This window comes from Girardinichthys multiradiatus, chromosome 21, assembly GCF_021462225.1.
Source record: "Girardinichthys multiradiatus isolate DD_20200921_A chromosome 21, DD_fGirMul_XY1, whole genome shotgun sequence".
NCBI lineage: Eukaryota > Metazoa > Chordata > Actinopteri > Cyprinodontiformes > Goodeidae > Girardinichthys > Girardinichthys multiradiatus.
In genome coordinates, this window is record NC_061813.1 from 20087964 (window position 1) to 20105232 (window position 17269).

The window sequence follows — 17269 nt, forward strand, 5'->3', positions numbered from 1 at the left end:
TTTCCAGGAGAAAAGGAGTCATTTCTCTATAGTGAACTCAAGACGAAGAGAAAGGACATTTCTCTGAAATACTTTTTAACTTGATGTTGCACAGCCATCATGTTTTTTGTATTCTTTTTGAGGTTTCTTGGGTTCACTGAATTCAGAGAGTCAGAACAATTGGAGTTCCTCCATCTCCTTCCAGAGGGCAGCTCCTTTTTCTGTAAAATGTTCTTAATTGTGCTGTCCTATAAAACCAAAGAAATTAAATACTTGACAAGAATACAATAGTTAAGGCAGACATTTTATTTTATTTTAATTTTTAAATCAATGATATCGCTGTAGATCTCCACCTATCCAATACTTTAGAAATGTTAAAAAAATAGCTGGCTGTGATATTTTAAAGTTATAGAATAATATGAATGTTTCAGGTTTTTAAAACAATCTATGAATTTAAATTGGTGATTTGAAATTTCAACTCAATTTTTAGTTTTTACATTCATCTTGATTTAAGATAATTATTGATGATTTATATTTGATTCCACTAAAATTATGTTTTTCTCTAGTTCTCTTTTCTCTTTTAATCACTTCTGATATTCTGGGAAAATGAATATTTTCCAAAACCTTTCATAAAATTTCGTAAACGTTTTCTTTATTTGAATTGGGTCCCCAATATTTTCATTGTTATTGTAGTAAAGTAATTTCTTTCATTTTGAAAATAAAATCTTCAAATATTTTCTCACTCATTTTGAGGCATTTAGCAAATAGAAATAATTTTGTAAAACCAAACTGACCCAAAAGAAGAAAAGTTTTAGTCTGAGAAAGAATGTTTTTTTTTTTTTTCACTTTATGTAAACTTATGGTTTTAACTGTTTCTGTGTGGATTTCTATTTGACTGCTAGTGTGTGAATTTAAATAGGCGTGCAATTTGCTGATTAAAATATCTTTCAATGTATTTGCTGGTGATTTTCTCCCACACACACCCCATTGGCAAAAGTTAAAGCTGTGATTAGCAAACAGCCAAAACGTTCTACATCTCGGAAACAGAGAGGGAGAAAAAAAGCTGCTGATGGCGGTGAATATCAACAAACAATCTGAAAGATAGAAGCTAGATCATTTTGATGGCAATTAGTTCCCATCTGCAGCGCTGGATGTGACTGCTCATCAACGCATCTCACCTTCGCTCTGCCTGTAAAAGACGGAGTCGCTGCCGCAGATGCTGCCATCATTGTCGTTGCTTCCGTCGTGAACGCTGCTTTCTGAAACACAGAGGGAGGGAAACCATAAAACCTTCTGCCATCCAGTGAAAATCAAACATCTAGCACAAATCATGCTGCTTTATAAAGCAGCTGTAGCACTGAAAGTAGGTTACACTTTTGTCAACTGGATTCCGGGTCCGGTTCTGAGACCTCGTCAGTTTTGCGGTTCGGTTTTATTGTGATATTCTCTGTGTGATGAACGTAAAAACAAAACAGAAGCTGAAAGAAAATGACAACTCATCTCATAGATTACTTTCCCTTTTTTTTTTAAATCACACACACACACACACACACAGTATTCTCAAGGCATGTAGCCTTATATTTCATACCATTCCTGCTATGTTTATGTAACTACATCTTCAAAGAAAACCTACATTCAGAGCAATAAAGGTAAATTCAGTCATATTATTTATTAAGAGGTCTAATTTAAAGGGCAGAAGCCACTCCAATAGGGCTTTTGGTTAAAAAATTACTCTTTTTAAAAGCTCTTATTCCCTTAGAGGCCCATTAACTGCAGGAAGATAGGTCTCCTGAGGGGTTTCTCATTGACCAGCAGTAAGAGTGAAGTGGTCGTACTTGGACAAGCAGCTTTGAAAGCCTAGAGATGTGCAGAACAACAGGGAGGATGGCAAAGCAGAGAAAGCTCCATGACTGAACCCACCTCCGGGTTTATTTTCATTTCCTGACACAAGTACGACAGAAACTCATGGAACCAGACTAAACATTAGACAAACTTGGATCCACGTCTTCTTCCAATCATTCATTCATAGTCTTATTCCAACATGTCTTCATGTTGACTCCCATCCTTGGCCAGGTCCCGAGTTTCTGCAGTTAATTTTGTTGGCCAGGCTGCAGTCACAGACACAGATGAATGTTCCAGGTGGTTTGGTGTGAATCTTTTTTACACAGCCCAGGCAGGCTCACAGGTCCCTGCCATAGCTGTCAAACTGGCAAGAAAACAGCCCACAAAGTCATCACTCTTCCACTCTTTGCTTTTGGATCTGAGCTTGACAAGTCCCATGTCGTATTCTTGCAAAGTGCAGAAACACACTTAATAAAATCGTTTAGAGAGTAAAAACTGAAATGCATTAGGATAAAAGAAAGTAGCATTTCCTCTACTTTTCGAGATATGATTTGCCATTTTAGCTTAACTGCATGAAGAACTACTGTTTGTCAAAGTGCTGCAATATTTTTCAAAGCGGAGCGTAAAAAAACACCAATCTCATCTGTCATATTGACACACAGCGACACAAGAAAACACAATGTTTTATGCTTCTCTGCACATCTGACTCCAAGAGAAGCTTTCTCCCCCATCCTGCACACTGCTCAGTGCAGGAAGCCCCTCAGAACATCACCCTCTCCTCTGACCCTTCCCCTGTCAGTCTAATCCTTGGATGAAGCCACACTGAAGAGAAATGCACTGTTTCTTCTTGGTTAGAGCTGGATTATACTTTCTGAAGATGACAACAAATTGGTGGAATTACCTGCAACAGTGGAGGACGATGTAAACACAAAAATACCGCTGTCAGAGAAAACGGTGGTGCCTCAAAAGATTCACAGAGACTGGTAGACAAACAACGAACACCACTTGTACACACTGAATCAACAGGTCAGTCATATGGAACCAGCCTGTGGTGTTTTGTTCAGCTGAATGCAGAGCACATATTTGACCCTGGACTAATTCAATTTATTTTATATCTACAAATACTGTCTTATAACTCTGTGCATTTGTAAGGCTGAGGAGGTAATAGCTCATTTGAAGTTTTGATTTTGTTTCAGCTCTAATAATTTAACAAACAATTTTTTAAAAGTACACTTTTTTTAAGTTTGCCAATTTTTTAGCAATCCATGATTTTCTTTTTCCCTGGAATATAAATATAATATTTATTGGATTATATCATGTAACAAAGAAGCCATTTCTCTTAACTGTTCTTCAAAATTATTAAATGGAAGCACATGCCACTTAAATAAGGCAGATGTGTGTTTATTTTAAGGCGAGAAAGTCTAATAAATTTAATTTAATGACTTTTAATGACAAACATCCTTCGATGTCTATAATTTTAGGAGAGGCATATTTTTTTTATGATTCCAGCCTTATGGTTTCTTATAATTATTAACAAAAATTACAACGGTGGTTCTCCAAGTGTTATTAGTGAAGAGTCATATCCCTGTAGTTTGTATAACTATATAATATAAGTGTATAACTGTGCTTTTTTAGAAAGAAGCGTTTGGCTACAGTCATTGGCTGGTTCTGTCTGCTCAAGTATTTCAAAACCAACATGGTGGATAGATCATCTGAGTACTACCAAATGAGCTGGGTTATAAAATTGTTTAAGGTTTTCAAAGGCTAAATTGGTCTAAAGTATGGAAGTACTTCAAGTTAGCGACAATTAACATAGGTCTGGATGCTCTGTTAGCGTTTTCCTACTGATAGAACTCTCGTTCTTGAACTGGTTTGGTGGTTTGGTTCGCGGGCCCTCAAACTTTCCACCAGTTTGTTGAACAAAGCATGAATCATCAACAGTGGGCGTTACACAGTGCGGGGGGGAGCTTTGTAGCGACACAGTGGAGCTTGTTGAGCTGCGAGCAGTGTTCCTTTTGGGCAAAAAGAGAGCATCCATAAACTACAGAAAATGAGACGGCAACTCTGTGCAAGAACAATGGTATGTACAATGTTTGCATGTGCTCAACATCCTCAAGTGTAATGGAAACGAGTAGTTATACAATGCGTGTTTAGTGTGTTTTTCCAAACATAAATTATATTTATAGAGTACATTCTTCCTCTTCGCCGGCATACTTGCTGCTTCTTTTGTCTGCGGCTTCGACCCGCCCACGGTGACGTTACAGTTCGCACTTTGCAACCTCTTTTCATTGGTGGAAACATGCATCACCGGTTCAAAATCACGTTCCGGAACCTGAACGGGCTCCGAAACCGCGTTGGTGGAAAAGGGGTATGTAGGTTCTGTTATAGACTCCAGCTGTGCGTGGGTGGGGGGTAGTTTTCTTCTTGTAGAAGAAAACTATAATAAGTTGTCAGATAGACAGGTTGTCTGTTTGCTATGTTTTCCTGTTTTTCCTGAAAAATAGTTGTTGGCAGCCCTACAACGAAGCAATCCTCTTTGCACAGTCAGCTCTAGCAGCTCCTGAGCAGTCTGCAGAAGAGAGAGCCAGCTTTCCTCATCAGCTTTAAAGTCTCTGACTCTGATGATGACTACAGATAACTGCAGGTAAGCCTGTACTCTCCCCAACAGACTAATAGAAGATATGCAACATTTTGCCCCAAACACTGAATGAACTAAGCTTCCAAAAAAAAAAAAAAACAGAAATGACTTTAACAACACAGCCACACTCCTAAACTACCCATTACCTAATAGAGAAATTAATTTGTCCCCACAAAAACAAACGTCTGTTTGTTTTTGTGGGGACATCTACATGCCATCCAGTTGTTTGTGAGGCATGCAAAGTGGAAGTTATTTCTTTCTTACTATAACATATTTATTTATAATTAAAACATTTCTTATTTGGTTGGCTTTGGAGTCACAGGCTGCCGACCTCTGATCTAGACTAGACTGTGCAAAGAGGAAAGGTCAAAGATCTATTTGTTTTAAGACTAAAGTGCTGTCCTATTGGATAAAGGAGGATGTTCAAAGTATCAATAACAAAGACATCAATAATTATAGTACACATTAAAACCTTCTTGGATTTTATTCCCCATCTGAGTAAATGTACTCAAATTCCTATATGTTGTTTTAAAATTATACTACCTCCTAATAAATAAATAGTTGTAAGGGTGCTGTAATAATGCTCTCATTCAGGTTATTCTGTACATGCATGCTGTTAAAATGCAGTAAGTTATATGCATAATTACAGCAGCTACGATACGGGAGCCGGTGGGACACAAAACAGTATTGCATTTGTTGGCGCAGACTGGGAATAATTCCCCATATTACAGAATTCATAACTGATCTGGTGGAGAATGATTAAAATGCACTTTATTCTAAAAGGAAGTGGTTTAAAATGAAGACTTTAACTTAAGTGCTGAATTGTGACAACAAAATGTGCCAATCCCAGTTGATCACAATCTTTCCTCTCCAATAATCCAGCTGCCCTTACATTGTGGTTATACTACTTAAGAGATTAGTGACTTTTTAGGGCTGATTGATTGAAGCAAAGTGTGGGAAGAAACTGAAGTCACTGGAGAAAACCCACACAGCATGGGCAAGAACACAGAGTTCCTATAGAGAAAATCTCAGACAGTGGGCTGAGGTAAGCCAGCAAGGCTGCACTTCCTAACCACACAAAAACATCAGCTCATGAATCAGCATTCAAAGGCAGCAGACCAAGATTTGTGTTTTAGGCGAGCTGGAAGCATCCTGTAAACTGCACAGACTGCAAATGTGACAAGAACATCAAAACAGCAAATATTGGAGGTAAATTCAGCTTTTAAGGGTACGGCCTATGTAGGGGTGACTGTGAAAGAATACTAAGGGCAGGCCACATGGATGATGTAGTTTTCGTGTTTTCTTGCTGGTCCAAATACCACAGTGAGATGCAACAAAAACACAAGTGTCTCGACTAGAATAACATTGCATTCTGACGTGGCTTACAAAAAATGAATCTGCAGCACAGGACACGCTGCCAATGCAAGCACCGCACTTCAACGCTCCATCACAGCACTTTGTTGTTTCTACCTTCTTATAGCACTACACACAGCTGCGAATTCAAAATTCTTACTCGCAAAAAAGAGGTATTCTGCAAGATCTGCCTGCTTTTCATGAAGTACATGCAGTGAGTTGAAAAAGTGTTTACCACCCTTCAGCCCAAACAGCCTTGTGCCCAGATCAATACTATGGATATTTGTACTACTTTAACCATGTCCTCTTCCTTGTAAAAGCAATGTAATATAGACTACATAGTCTATTTACAAGACAAAAATAACTTTCCCACCAATATTGTTTCTATATTTATATAGAAAATGTCTGTACACTGAGAGCAAAGTGGAACCAAAGTCACATTTCTTGTTTGTGAGCACGTCACAACTACAAAACTCTGAGGTATTTTGTGGGGATTTTATGTGCTGGACCAACAGTAAGTAGTACATAACTGTGGAGTAAAAGGAAAATAATACATGGCTTTCAAAATGTTTTACAAATAAATATCTAAAAAGTGTGTTCCGCTCTCCTTAGTAAATACTTTGTACAATCACTTTTAAATGCAATTAAAACTATGTCTTGGAGGCATTTCTGGCACCCTTATCTTTCAACAGTTTTTTTTGTTTTTGTATGACATAAATTCCTGTTTGTGTTATTTTGCAATGGATCTTGAAAATCCCGCCTACTTGAGAAGCTCATTTAGTAATGTGATGCTCATCTAAAGCTCTGAATATAATTACTTATGGCCTTTGCCATTTTTGCACATTGACATTGACATCACTGTAGCTCTAGCGGTATGTTTTGGGCCGTCCTTCTAGCTGCTGGAAGGGGAATCTCTGGTCCGGTCTTTGCAGCCCCCAACAGGTTTTCTTTCAGCATTGCCTTGTATTTAGCTCCATCCACGTTCCCTTTAAATCTGAGTAGCTTCCCTGTCCCTGTTAAAAGAAAGCATCCCCACAGCATGATGCTGCCACCACCAGATTTCATAGCAGGGATGTAGTGTTTAGTGTGTGCAGTGCTTGATTACGTGACTACTGCTTGAAGTTGGCTATGTTGAATTCAGTTAGGGCTCTTAAAGGAAACGGTCTGAATGCAAAGGATAGCACCCTTTTTGGATTTTTATAAAAAGAAAAAATACTTTGAAACCCCAAGAATCCTTTCCTTCCACTTCACAATTATGCCATACTTTGCCTTCATCTATTATATAAACTCCCAATTAAATTCAATGTAGGCTTGTGACATGACAAAGTGAGGAAAAGGCTCAAAAATCTCATAAACAGCGTAAGAGATCCTCTGAAACAAGAAAAAACTTGAACAAGATGAGGACGTATAAATAAATGAGCCACTAACAACATTCCTGAAGTGCCAGCAGCAGGAGGAGGATGAGGACAGACAGTCCAGACGGTTTACTTTCAATTACAGCACAGCATCTGGCGGCACACACGAGCTCCGTAAACAAAGACCTCAGAACAATAGCTGAACTGACAAGATGACTGTTTATATCATTCAGGCTACTGGAGGAGAGGAACAAACACACATATGGTTTATAGTCTCTTTAATTTGGGATCAAGTTGGGAGTTTACTATATTGTGATGAAGCTGTCATTTAAATCTGTAATAAATATAAATTATACCACAAATAGGAGCTTTATAGCTGTTTCCCACAGTGGAACATATATAACCAAATATTAATGACAATCAGGCTGAGCTTTGACTAGTGTCTGTGTTTGGGTATGTGCCAAAGTTAATTAGCCATAACAAAGCTTTCAAGATTGAAATCACGGAGATGAAATACAAAATGAAGGAGCAAGAGGTCCCCAGTAATTAATCATCATAGATTTTCAGAAAGCAACCCAAGTAATCTGCCTTTGATTGGACAAATCTTCCTAATGCAGGAACAAGGAGGAGAACGGTGCAGCGAAAAAAAAAGAAAAGAAAAAGACACATTAGAGGCGCTGGAAATGTTCAGCGGGTAATAGAAGAATAACAAAACAATCTTGCATAAATCACTTCAAAAATTAGGTCATATATGAATGCACAAACAGGGGCACAAATCTGCATAGAAGGATTTGGATTCAGCTCTCTCTGCTGTTTGGCCTTTTACCAGCAGTAGCTCTGGGCTCCTGTTTAACATTTGCCCTCCACTCCCTTCAGGCAGAGCTCAGAGTCTGCAAGCCTTCAACTCAAAATGCACCGACAAGACAAATGAACCGAACTGCAGAAAGCCCGCCAAGTGTCTGAAAGACCAGAGCCGTGGTTCAGCAGGTTCATTTTGTAAAGTACACTAAAAAAAGCTGATTATAGATCTGCTGAAAGTGAACCTGTCTGTGTGTTTGCTATTAAATTCTGCTGCTGTTTCGGCAGAGCAACACAGAAATGAAACCAAGTCACTGTTCAGTGACTCACATCAACACTTTAGCTCTCCATTAAAAATAGTTTTTGGACTCAATTAATGAAAGGGGAAGACCGAGACTATGGGTGTATTCACACCAGGAAAGTCATTTGGTCCGCTTGCTTGGTCCAGAGCAAAAGCGGACTTTATTTTTGTTTTGTTTGGTGCGGTTTGTTTTCACATTGTACTTTTTGCAAGTGAACTGTTACTTGTAAACACAGCAATGCGGGTGATGATCATTGTACCCATTGGACAGAAATGACGGGGGCGGGACAGAGCACACACCCGGAAAATTAGGAAAACAACTGTAGACGTGCTGCGTGCATATTTGTGCTGTTATTACAGCTGCAATATTATTGTGAGGGTGAAGAGCAACTCATTCAATACAGATTTTGCGATGTTCCGTTTATAAGTGTGGAACAGTGTTGGAGAATGCGGGCTGAACGCTGAAGAAGGCGGTGTGCTCTGCGTCGCCGGTCCCACATGCCCGGTGCTGCAACAGCTGGCCAGGTATGATTTGAGTATAACGTACACCTTTGCTATCGGCTACAGTGGCTTGTTAAGTCCAAAGAGATGTAAGTTTTCTGCAGTTGGTTCGGATCGGGGCCGGTTCGTATTCAGATCATAAGCGAACCGCACCAGTGTCCGTTTGCAAGCGGACAGAGACCACCTCAAAAAGTGGGTCTTGGTCCAGTTGTTTGGTCCGGACCAGGGTTCGCTTGAGTGTATTCACACCTGCACAAAAGTTCCGGACCAAGGGGGGAAACGAACTCTGGTCCGTTTAAAGCGGACCAAAAGTGGCAAGTGTGAATACACCCTAACATTATTCGCCAGACTTAATTTATTTACATGTAATTTCCAACCTTACCAAGCCAGGTTTTTGTACTGATTTTAACTTGCAACCCCAGTATCCCCTGAAACAAAGTGCCAAAATAAAATTTGACTCAATATGTAACCTGTTTTGTGGCATTTTCTAAAGGTTGTCTGGCCTAATCCTATAAAAAATGCCTTCTTAACAGTTGCGTGCAAATGCTAACTTGTTATAGTTTTCCTTATTAGTACATGCATCAAGCAACAGTTACATACAGGAACAAGCAGACACACAAAGACAACTGCAGAAAAGATGTGACTGGAGCTGCAAAATACTTCAATGCTTGCAGCTGTATTATGCAGTTTCCCCAGAGTTCCACAGTTTACCACCAGAGAAAATCACATGTTGGAAAGTGGCGCTTTGCTTGTGTGTACTTATCTTTCCTAGATAGGTGTGAAGTTCCCCCACAGACATTCGGAGGGATGTGACAGCAAACAGAAAAGGCAGAGATGGAAAACTGGGACATCAGTAAATCCCAGAACAAGAAATAAACATGATTTATGTGTCAAAAAACATTCAAAATTTATTTAAGAGGACCATAAAATTTAGTTGGAAATGAAGAGAGGTTTATAAAAATAACAGACAAAAAGCTGATGGGTTGCAACAACATTGCAGGTTGTGGACTATTTCATCACGGTAAACACAAAAAGGATATCAGTTTGATATACTTTGTAAATATTGTACTAGACTGAAGGGTAATAACACACAGTGACACACAGAATGACCAGGAAAAAAGGGATTCTAACACTTATCACTTTGGTCATTTAACATCTTTAGCTTATCCTTACATCCATTGAGTTTGCACACTTTCTACAATGTTTCCTTTGTAAAATCCACAGTTTTATTTACTCTATAATTATTAGATGAATTTATTTAAATCGTTGAACAGACTTAGAGCTTGATCTTCAAAGACCCCAAATAGCAAGTCCTAATTTGCATGTACTATAAATAAACTGCACGTGCAATACATGGGCGTGCTGCGTGCGATTTTCAATGATTGCATGTGCAATGGATAACAGGTGCAAAACAGGTGGAGATTGCCCTATTTAAATGAGGATTGCCTGTGCTACTGACAGGAACACGAGGAAAAGCAAACAGATCTCCTGCAGTATGATAGAAATATGCAGGGATTGTTGCACTGCATAATTATAAATTATCCAGTTGCTGATTTCTTCCTTCTGTTCTATTCAGCCCTCACTTTTCTGGACTGTTACAGTTAGTTAACTTTTGTTGTGCTACTCTCAGCAGGTTTGTCATGTGCCCTGATGAGTTTATTTCTCTTATCTTGCTCGATGTAACCCGCAACAAATTGGCCAATCAATATTAACAATATAAAAGACAAATATGTCTGTTAATTAATTTGTCTTTTAATTCTTTTCGGAGACTCACCGGATTCTGTTGTTTTTTTGAGAGTATATGTTTGAAGACTTTGGAGTTTATCATAAACAGCCACAATATTTAAGCCTGAACATAATATTAACAACATTAAAATAGAATGTTGTAGGAGTTGGCTATCTGTATGCTATAGCTTCGCTAATTTTAAAACATAGCATCACATAACTCTCCTGCAAAAAAGTTAAATCGAACATCTATGTACGTAAAAATAAATTACTGAATTCGTTTTGTTTATTTTGCTAATATTTTACCATGTTTGATTGTTTAAATTGGTTTTGGTGACACAAAATAATTTTTAACTGCATAAACAAAACCGTCCCCTAGTATATGTTTACATTTAAACAACGTAATCAAACTGATCCAGCTCCGATTGCCCTGCAATGACATTACGTTACTGTCAATAAAGCAATGTGTTTTGTTTAGTGACAAGGGTAAAGCATACACTGTCGTTGTCACCACATGGAAAAGCTGCCTTAAAATAGTGATTTTCCACCTGCTAAGAAGTTATTTTAGCATCCAGTTTGCATGGGTCTTTTGCATGATGTGCGATTGCAGGCTGTGCGCTCGATCAGTTATGTGCGCATTTTGCAATGATCAGGTTTGGCGTTCAGCAGATGATAACTCACAGTGATGTTACGCTGGAATGATGTTGAATGAGGTGAAGGACTCTGCCCATCCCACACACAGACTGTTTCAGCCCCTCCCCTCCGACTGGCGGCTGAGAAGCATTCAGAGCAAGACCACCAGGCTCAGAAACAGCTTCTTCCCTTTGCAAAGTTAATTTCAGCTTCACCATTTAACTGTGTATACTTTTTTGTTTTTCTCTACGCTGCATATATTTTCACTGTTTGCTATATTATGTCTTTTTATTGTTAGATTTAGCTTTTTATGTTATACGTAGTATTCTTTTTACTTAAGTATTAGGCTTTTTAAACGGGACCTGAGTCCCAATTTCGTACCTTAACATGTAAATGTGAGCTGGTATGACAATACAAATCCTTGAATCCTTACATATTTATGTAAAAAAAAACTACAAATAACAAAATATGTTTCCAATAATTGGATCCACTGAAAATATAACTGTCTGAAAAATACACTGTTTATTATAAGACAAAACAAAGATTTCTCAAAAAAAGCCCAAAGTTACAATTCTGCATCACTGAAAAACAATGGAAAAAAATCCCTTACATATCTGTACATATAAAAAAATAAAACTTCAGTTTATTTTGTATCTTAATTAATCCTTCACAAGATTAAAGTTCACTTAATTTTTTTACACAGCTAAAAAATACAATGAGCACCATTTCACAAATATTTTTTTTTCCTTTAAGATCAATTCAAAATAAAAAAAAACAGCAGTGCTCCATTTAACATTTAGGATGATTTAGATGGGTAAATAATTCACGTATTAATTGTAACTGTAAAGGAGCCTTAAGAAACCTTGCTGTCGAATATTTTAGTAACAGAGGTGTCATTGTTAGAGAGTGTCCAGTTGATGTTACACAGCTCTGCAGTTAAAAACGCTTTTCCCTAATATTTCAACAGAAAGGAAAAATAATTATAGACATGACTTTTTAAACTGTTATTAGCATCATATATTAATGATTACATAATTAGCGCAATTAGCAATACGATCAGTCTGTGGGAATTCCTTGTGGGGTAAATAAGCCCGTACCCTAAATATAACAAGAGACTGGAAACATATCTTTATCCAGACTGTTCTAAAGGATAAAAAAGAGGAGTTTCAGTAATTTATCTGCAAACATCTACTTCCTCTGTCACAGTTTGTTGAGAACAAAAGTGCATACAAGCATTCAGAAGCAGCATGGTGAGTAGAATGACATATTGATAACTAACAGCAAACTTACAGATGAATGTAGACATGGAGCGTGGCTAAGTAGAAGGTGGTCAATAGGAGCAAGAACATGGAGCAGAATAACATGAGATACCAGTGAGGAACAAAGAGAACTAGAGAGTATATATACTGTATACATACTGTACAGATACAAGACACAATTAAATTGATAAAATGCTTATTTTAATAATCATTCCCTTTGGGGGTTTTCCTGGCATGTCTGACTGGGATGAGACCCTTGAAAAGACTCGGAGGTTGCAGGGGGAACTATACAGGTCCTTCTCAAAATATTAGCATATTGTGATAAAGTTCATTATTTTCCATAATGTCATGATGAAAATTTAACATTCATATATTTTAGATTCATTGCACACTAACTGAAATATTTCAGGTCTTTCATTGTCTTAATACAGATGATTTTGGCATACAGCTCATGAAAACCCAAAATTCCTATCTCACAAAATTAGCATATTTCATCCGACCAATAAAAGAAAAGTGTTTTTAATACAAAAAACGTCAACCTTCAAATAATCATGTACAGTTATGCACTCAATACTTGGTCGGGAATCCTTTTGCAGAAATGACTGCTTCAATGCGGCGTGGCATGGAGGCAATCAGCCTGTGGCACTGCTGAGGTCTTATGGAGGCCCAGGATGCTTCGATAGCGGCCTTTAGCTCATCCAGAGTGTTGGGTCTTGAGTCTCTCAACGTTTTCTTCACAATATCCCACAGATTCTCTATGAGGTTCAGGTCAGGAGAGTTGGCAGGCCAATTGAGCACAGTGATATCATGGTCAGTAAACCATTTACCAGTGGTTTTGGCACTGTGAGCAGGTGCCAGGTCGTGCTGAAAAATGAAATCTTCATCTCCATAAAGGTTTTCAGCAGATGGAAGCATGAAGTGCTCCAAAATCTCCTGATAGCTAGCTGCATTGACCCTTCCCTTGATAAAACACAGTGGACCAACACCAGCAGCTGACACGGCACCCCAGACCATCACTGACTGTGGGTACTTGACACTGGACTTCTGGCATTTTGGCATTTCCGTCTCCCCAGTCTTCCTCCAGACTCTGGCACCTTGATTTCCGAATGACATGCAGAATTTGCTTTCATCCGAAAAAAGTACTTTGGACCACTGAGCAACAGTCCAGTGCTGCTTCTCTGTAGCCCAGGTCAGGCACTTCTGCCACTGTTTCTGGTTCAAAAGTGGCTTGACCTGGGGAATGCGGCACCTGTAGCCCATTTCCTGCACACGCCTGTGCACGGTGGCTCTGGATGTTTCTACTCCAGACTCAGTCCACTGCTTCCGCAGGTCCCCCAAGGTCTGAAATCGGCCCTTCTCCACAATCTTCCTCAGGGTCTGGTCACCTCTTCTCGTTGTGCAGCGTTTTCTGCCACACTTTTTCCTTCCCACAGACTTCCCACTGAGGTGCCTTGATACAGCACTCTGGGAACAGCCTATTCGTTCAGAAATTTCTTTCTGTTTCTTACCCTCTTGCTTGAGGGTGTCAATAGTGGCCTTCTGGACAGCAGTCGGGTCGGCAGTCTTACCCATGATTGGGGTTTTGAGTGATGAACCAGGCTGGGAGTTTTAAAGGCCTCAGGAATCTTTTGCAGGTGTTTAGAGTTAACTCGTTGATTCAGATGATTAGGTTCATAGCTCATTTAGAGACCCTTTTAATGATATGCTAATTTTGTGAGATAGGAATTTTGGGTTTTCATGAGCTGTATGCCAAAATCATCCGTATTAAGACAATAAGATACCTGAAATATTTCAGTTAGTGTGCAATGAATCTAAAATATATGAATGTTAAATTTTCATCATGACATTATGGAAAATAATTAACTTTATCACAATATGCTAATATTTTGAGAAGGACCTGTATATCCCATCTTGGCTAGGAATGCACAGGGACCCCCAGTATGAGTTGAGTGTCGCCGGGGAGAGGGATGGTTGAGCTTCCCTCCTGGACCTGTCACCCCAGCGACCCGATCTTGGATCAACAACAGACAATGAATTGTTGGATGGTTAAAGAAAAACTAATGATTTTAAAAATTCCTCTTTATTTACAACTTCTCATATAGAATTTCCAATGCTTCACCTGAACTGACCACTCTCAGTGTCACATCTGTTGTGCAACCACTACCTTCACTCATGCACACAGAACACAGAATGGTTTTTGTTGCAGGCCAGACTGAAACCCTGCTCCATTTGACCACAGAAGACAGCCCACCGCTGTCCCCCCTCCTGTCTGCATGGGGATCAGATAATCTCTTTGGAGAAATAATGGATGTGAAACAGTCCCATCACTTTCACTGCCTGTCATGACAATTGACTTTAACTGGACCTGACTGAGATCAACACCAGCAACACCACCAGGGGGTTTAGATAAATCATTTCATGCGTAATTGTGACCTCAAAGGTTAATCAGAGGCGATTAGTGAACAAACAGCATCATGAAGACCAAGGAACCCACCAGACAGTGTGGTAGGGAGAAGGTAAAAGCAATATTAGAATATAAAACAATATCCTAAACTTTGAACATCTCACAGATCACTATTAAATCCATCATCCGAAGAAAGGAGTATGGCACAACTACAAACTTGCCAAGACATGCCCATCCACCTAAACTGACAGGCTAGGAAAGGAAAGAGTTAAAAACATTCAGCAGCCAAGAGGCCCATAATAACAGTTGGGGAGCTGCAGAGATCCACAGCTCAGGTAAAAGAAACTGTTGAGCACAACTATTTAGCGTGTACTCCACAAATCTGACCTTTTGCAGTTTGCCGCAAGCCTTGTAGGGGACACAGCAAACAAGCAGAAGAAGGTACTGGTCGATATAAACCAATATTTAACTTTTTGACGAGCATGCGAAATATTTTGTGGAAAACTAACTGCAAATCACGCTGAAGGCAACATCCCTATGATGAAGCAGGCTGGCAGCATCTTGCTGTGGGGATACTTTTTTTCCACAGGAACAAGGAAGCTGGTCAGATTTAATGCGAAGATGGAGCTAATTACAGGGTACCTCTTGAAGAAAACCTGTTAGAAGCGGCAAAAGACTTCAGACTTGTTAGGACTTGTGCAGCGTAGGACCCCGAAATGCAGACAAGCAGGCAGCATGACGGTAAGTGAAAAGATTGAATGAACAAAAAACAAAAACTCAGTCACAGGAGGAGGCAGGAATGAAAACAATAAACAGGCAGGCGAGATAAGCAGGCATGGCATGATCCAAAAAACAAGACATGAGCATGACCCAGAAAATGTTTCTGCAAGGGATAAACCGAACGGAGGTGTATATATGGAGCGTGAACCAGGTGAAGAAAGGAGCCAGATTAGCTTGGAGCAGGTGAACCGAATAAAGTTAATTAACAAACAGGAGAGAACAAAACGTGACTGGAGCAAAACAGAGACTCTTGAATACAACAGAAACTAGAAAAACATGAAACTAAAGCATAACCAAATCCAAAAACCACACTTAACAAAACATGAACAAGACTAAAACATGACCAGAAAAATAATAAACCGAAACATGATTCAGAACTTCAACTGTGAAATAAGACCAACAAAACCCAAAAACACCCACAAATCATAACAAGAATGGGGTGAAGGTTCATCTTGCAGAAGGACAATAACCTCAAAACATATCCAGAACTACAAAGTAATGGTTTAGAACAAGGTAAATTCATGCGTTAGAAAAGATGGTTAAGACCATTAGAGATATGTGGCAAGACCTGAGAGATGATGATCACAGATACTCTCCATCCAATCTGGCTGAGCTAAACATATTTGGCAAAGAAGAATGGGCAAACATTCTGTTTCTAGATCTACAAATCTGGTAGAGACACACACCAAAGGGCTTGCATCTGTAATTGCAGTGAAAGGTGGTTCTATATAGTATAGTATTGGCTAAGGAGGGCTAAACACAAACTCCTTGCTGTACTACGGTGTGTTGGTCTATCAAATGCATTTCCAATAATATAAATGATGTTTATGTTTAAAGTGTGACCAGATGTGGAAAAATTCAAGGAGTATTGATAATTTTGCAGAACCTTGCAAATTTGTCATTGTCAAACACTTAGTAAAATGCTTAAAATGTCCCATTATTTCCCAGAAATTTAGTTTTAAATGACATTAGCCTTAAGAAGAGATAAAAATTGGACAGTTGTCTGTCTTAGCTGCATGTTTTTTCATATTGAACACCACAAGGTATACTGAAGGAAAAAAAAAAAAAAACACAAACATGAATACCTAATGTAAATCTTAAGGATCTTTCCTTGGCCTCTCTTGTGAAAGTCACGCATGCTGAAATAGGAAGATACAAGCAGCTTACAGGGCACATGCAAACACGTCACAGTATGCTTCAACCATACAGGGAATCAGTCTGTCATTTAATGGAGGAACGGAGCGTAGTAAAGTCCGTTGGCTGGTGCATGAAGCGAGACCATCAGTTGAGTCCCATAATCCCCCCCAGATGATGGAAGAAAAGAAGGTAGGCATGAACATAAATGGAGAGGAAAACTGCAAACTGGAGGTTTAGAAGGGGACACATTTGGTCTAGATTTAAATCCGAAAAAAGGCTGAAAAGCTTAGAAGACCACCCCAATGTGGAAAAGATCAAAATCTGTTTTATAATGGTAAACATGAGTGTAAATATGGCCGATGTGGCCACTCACATTGATTTTCAACATCCTAACAGCCAATTTTGTGACTAACGTATAAAAAATAGGTATAACACCACTTAGACAGAATATTTTAGACACTTAAATGATTTAAAGTTTAATTTTCCAAATTTAAAAAATTTATTTAATTCTTAATGCAATTTAAGATACCTGGTGATTACAACATGTTTGGTAAAAATTTGAAG

At 38.8% G+C, this 17269-nt stretch overlaps 1 protein-coding gene across 3 annotated transcripts in view; it reads right to left on the reverse strand.

Moving 5' to 3' along the window:
• The window catches only part of myripb (myosin VIIA and Rab interacting protein b), a 163639-nt gene that overhangs the window by 16987 nt on the left and 129383 nt on the right, over positions 1-17269 (reverse strand). For all 3 annotated transcript variants that reach the window (XM_047348954.1, XM_047348956.1, XM_047348955.1), the window contains one exon: positions 1158-1238. In XM_047348954.1, coding sequence (XP_047204910.1) covers positions 1158-1238 — 81 coding nt within the window. The remainder of the gene's footprint in view (positions 1-1157; positions 1239-17269) is intronic.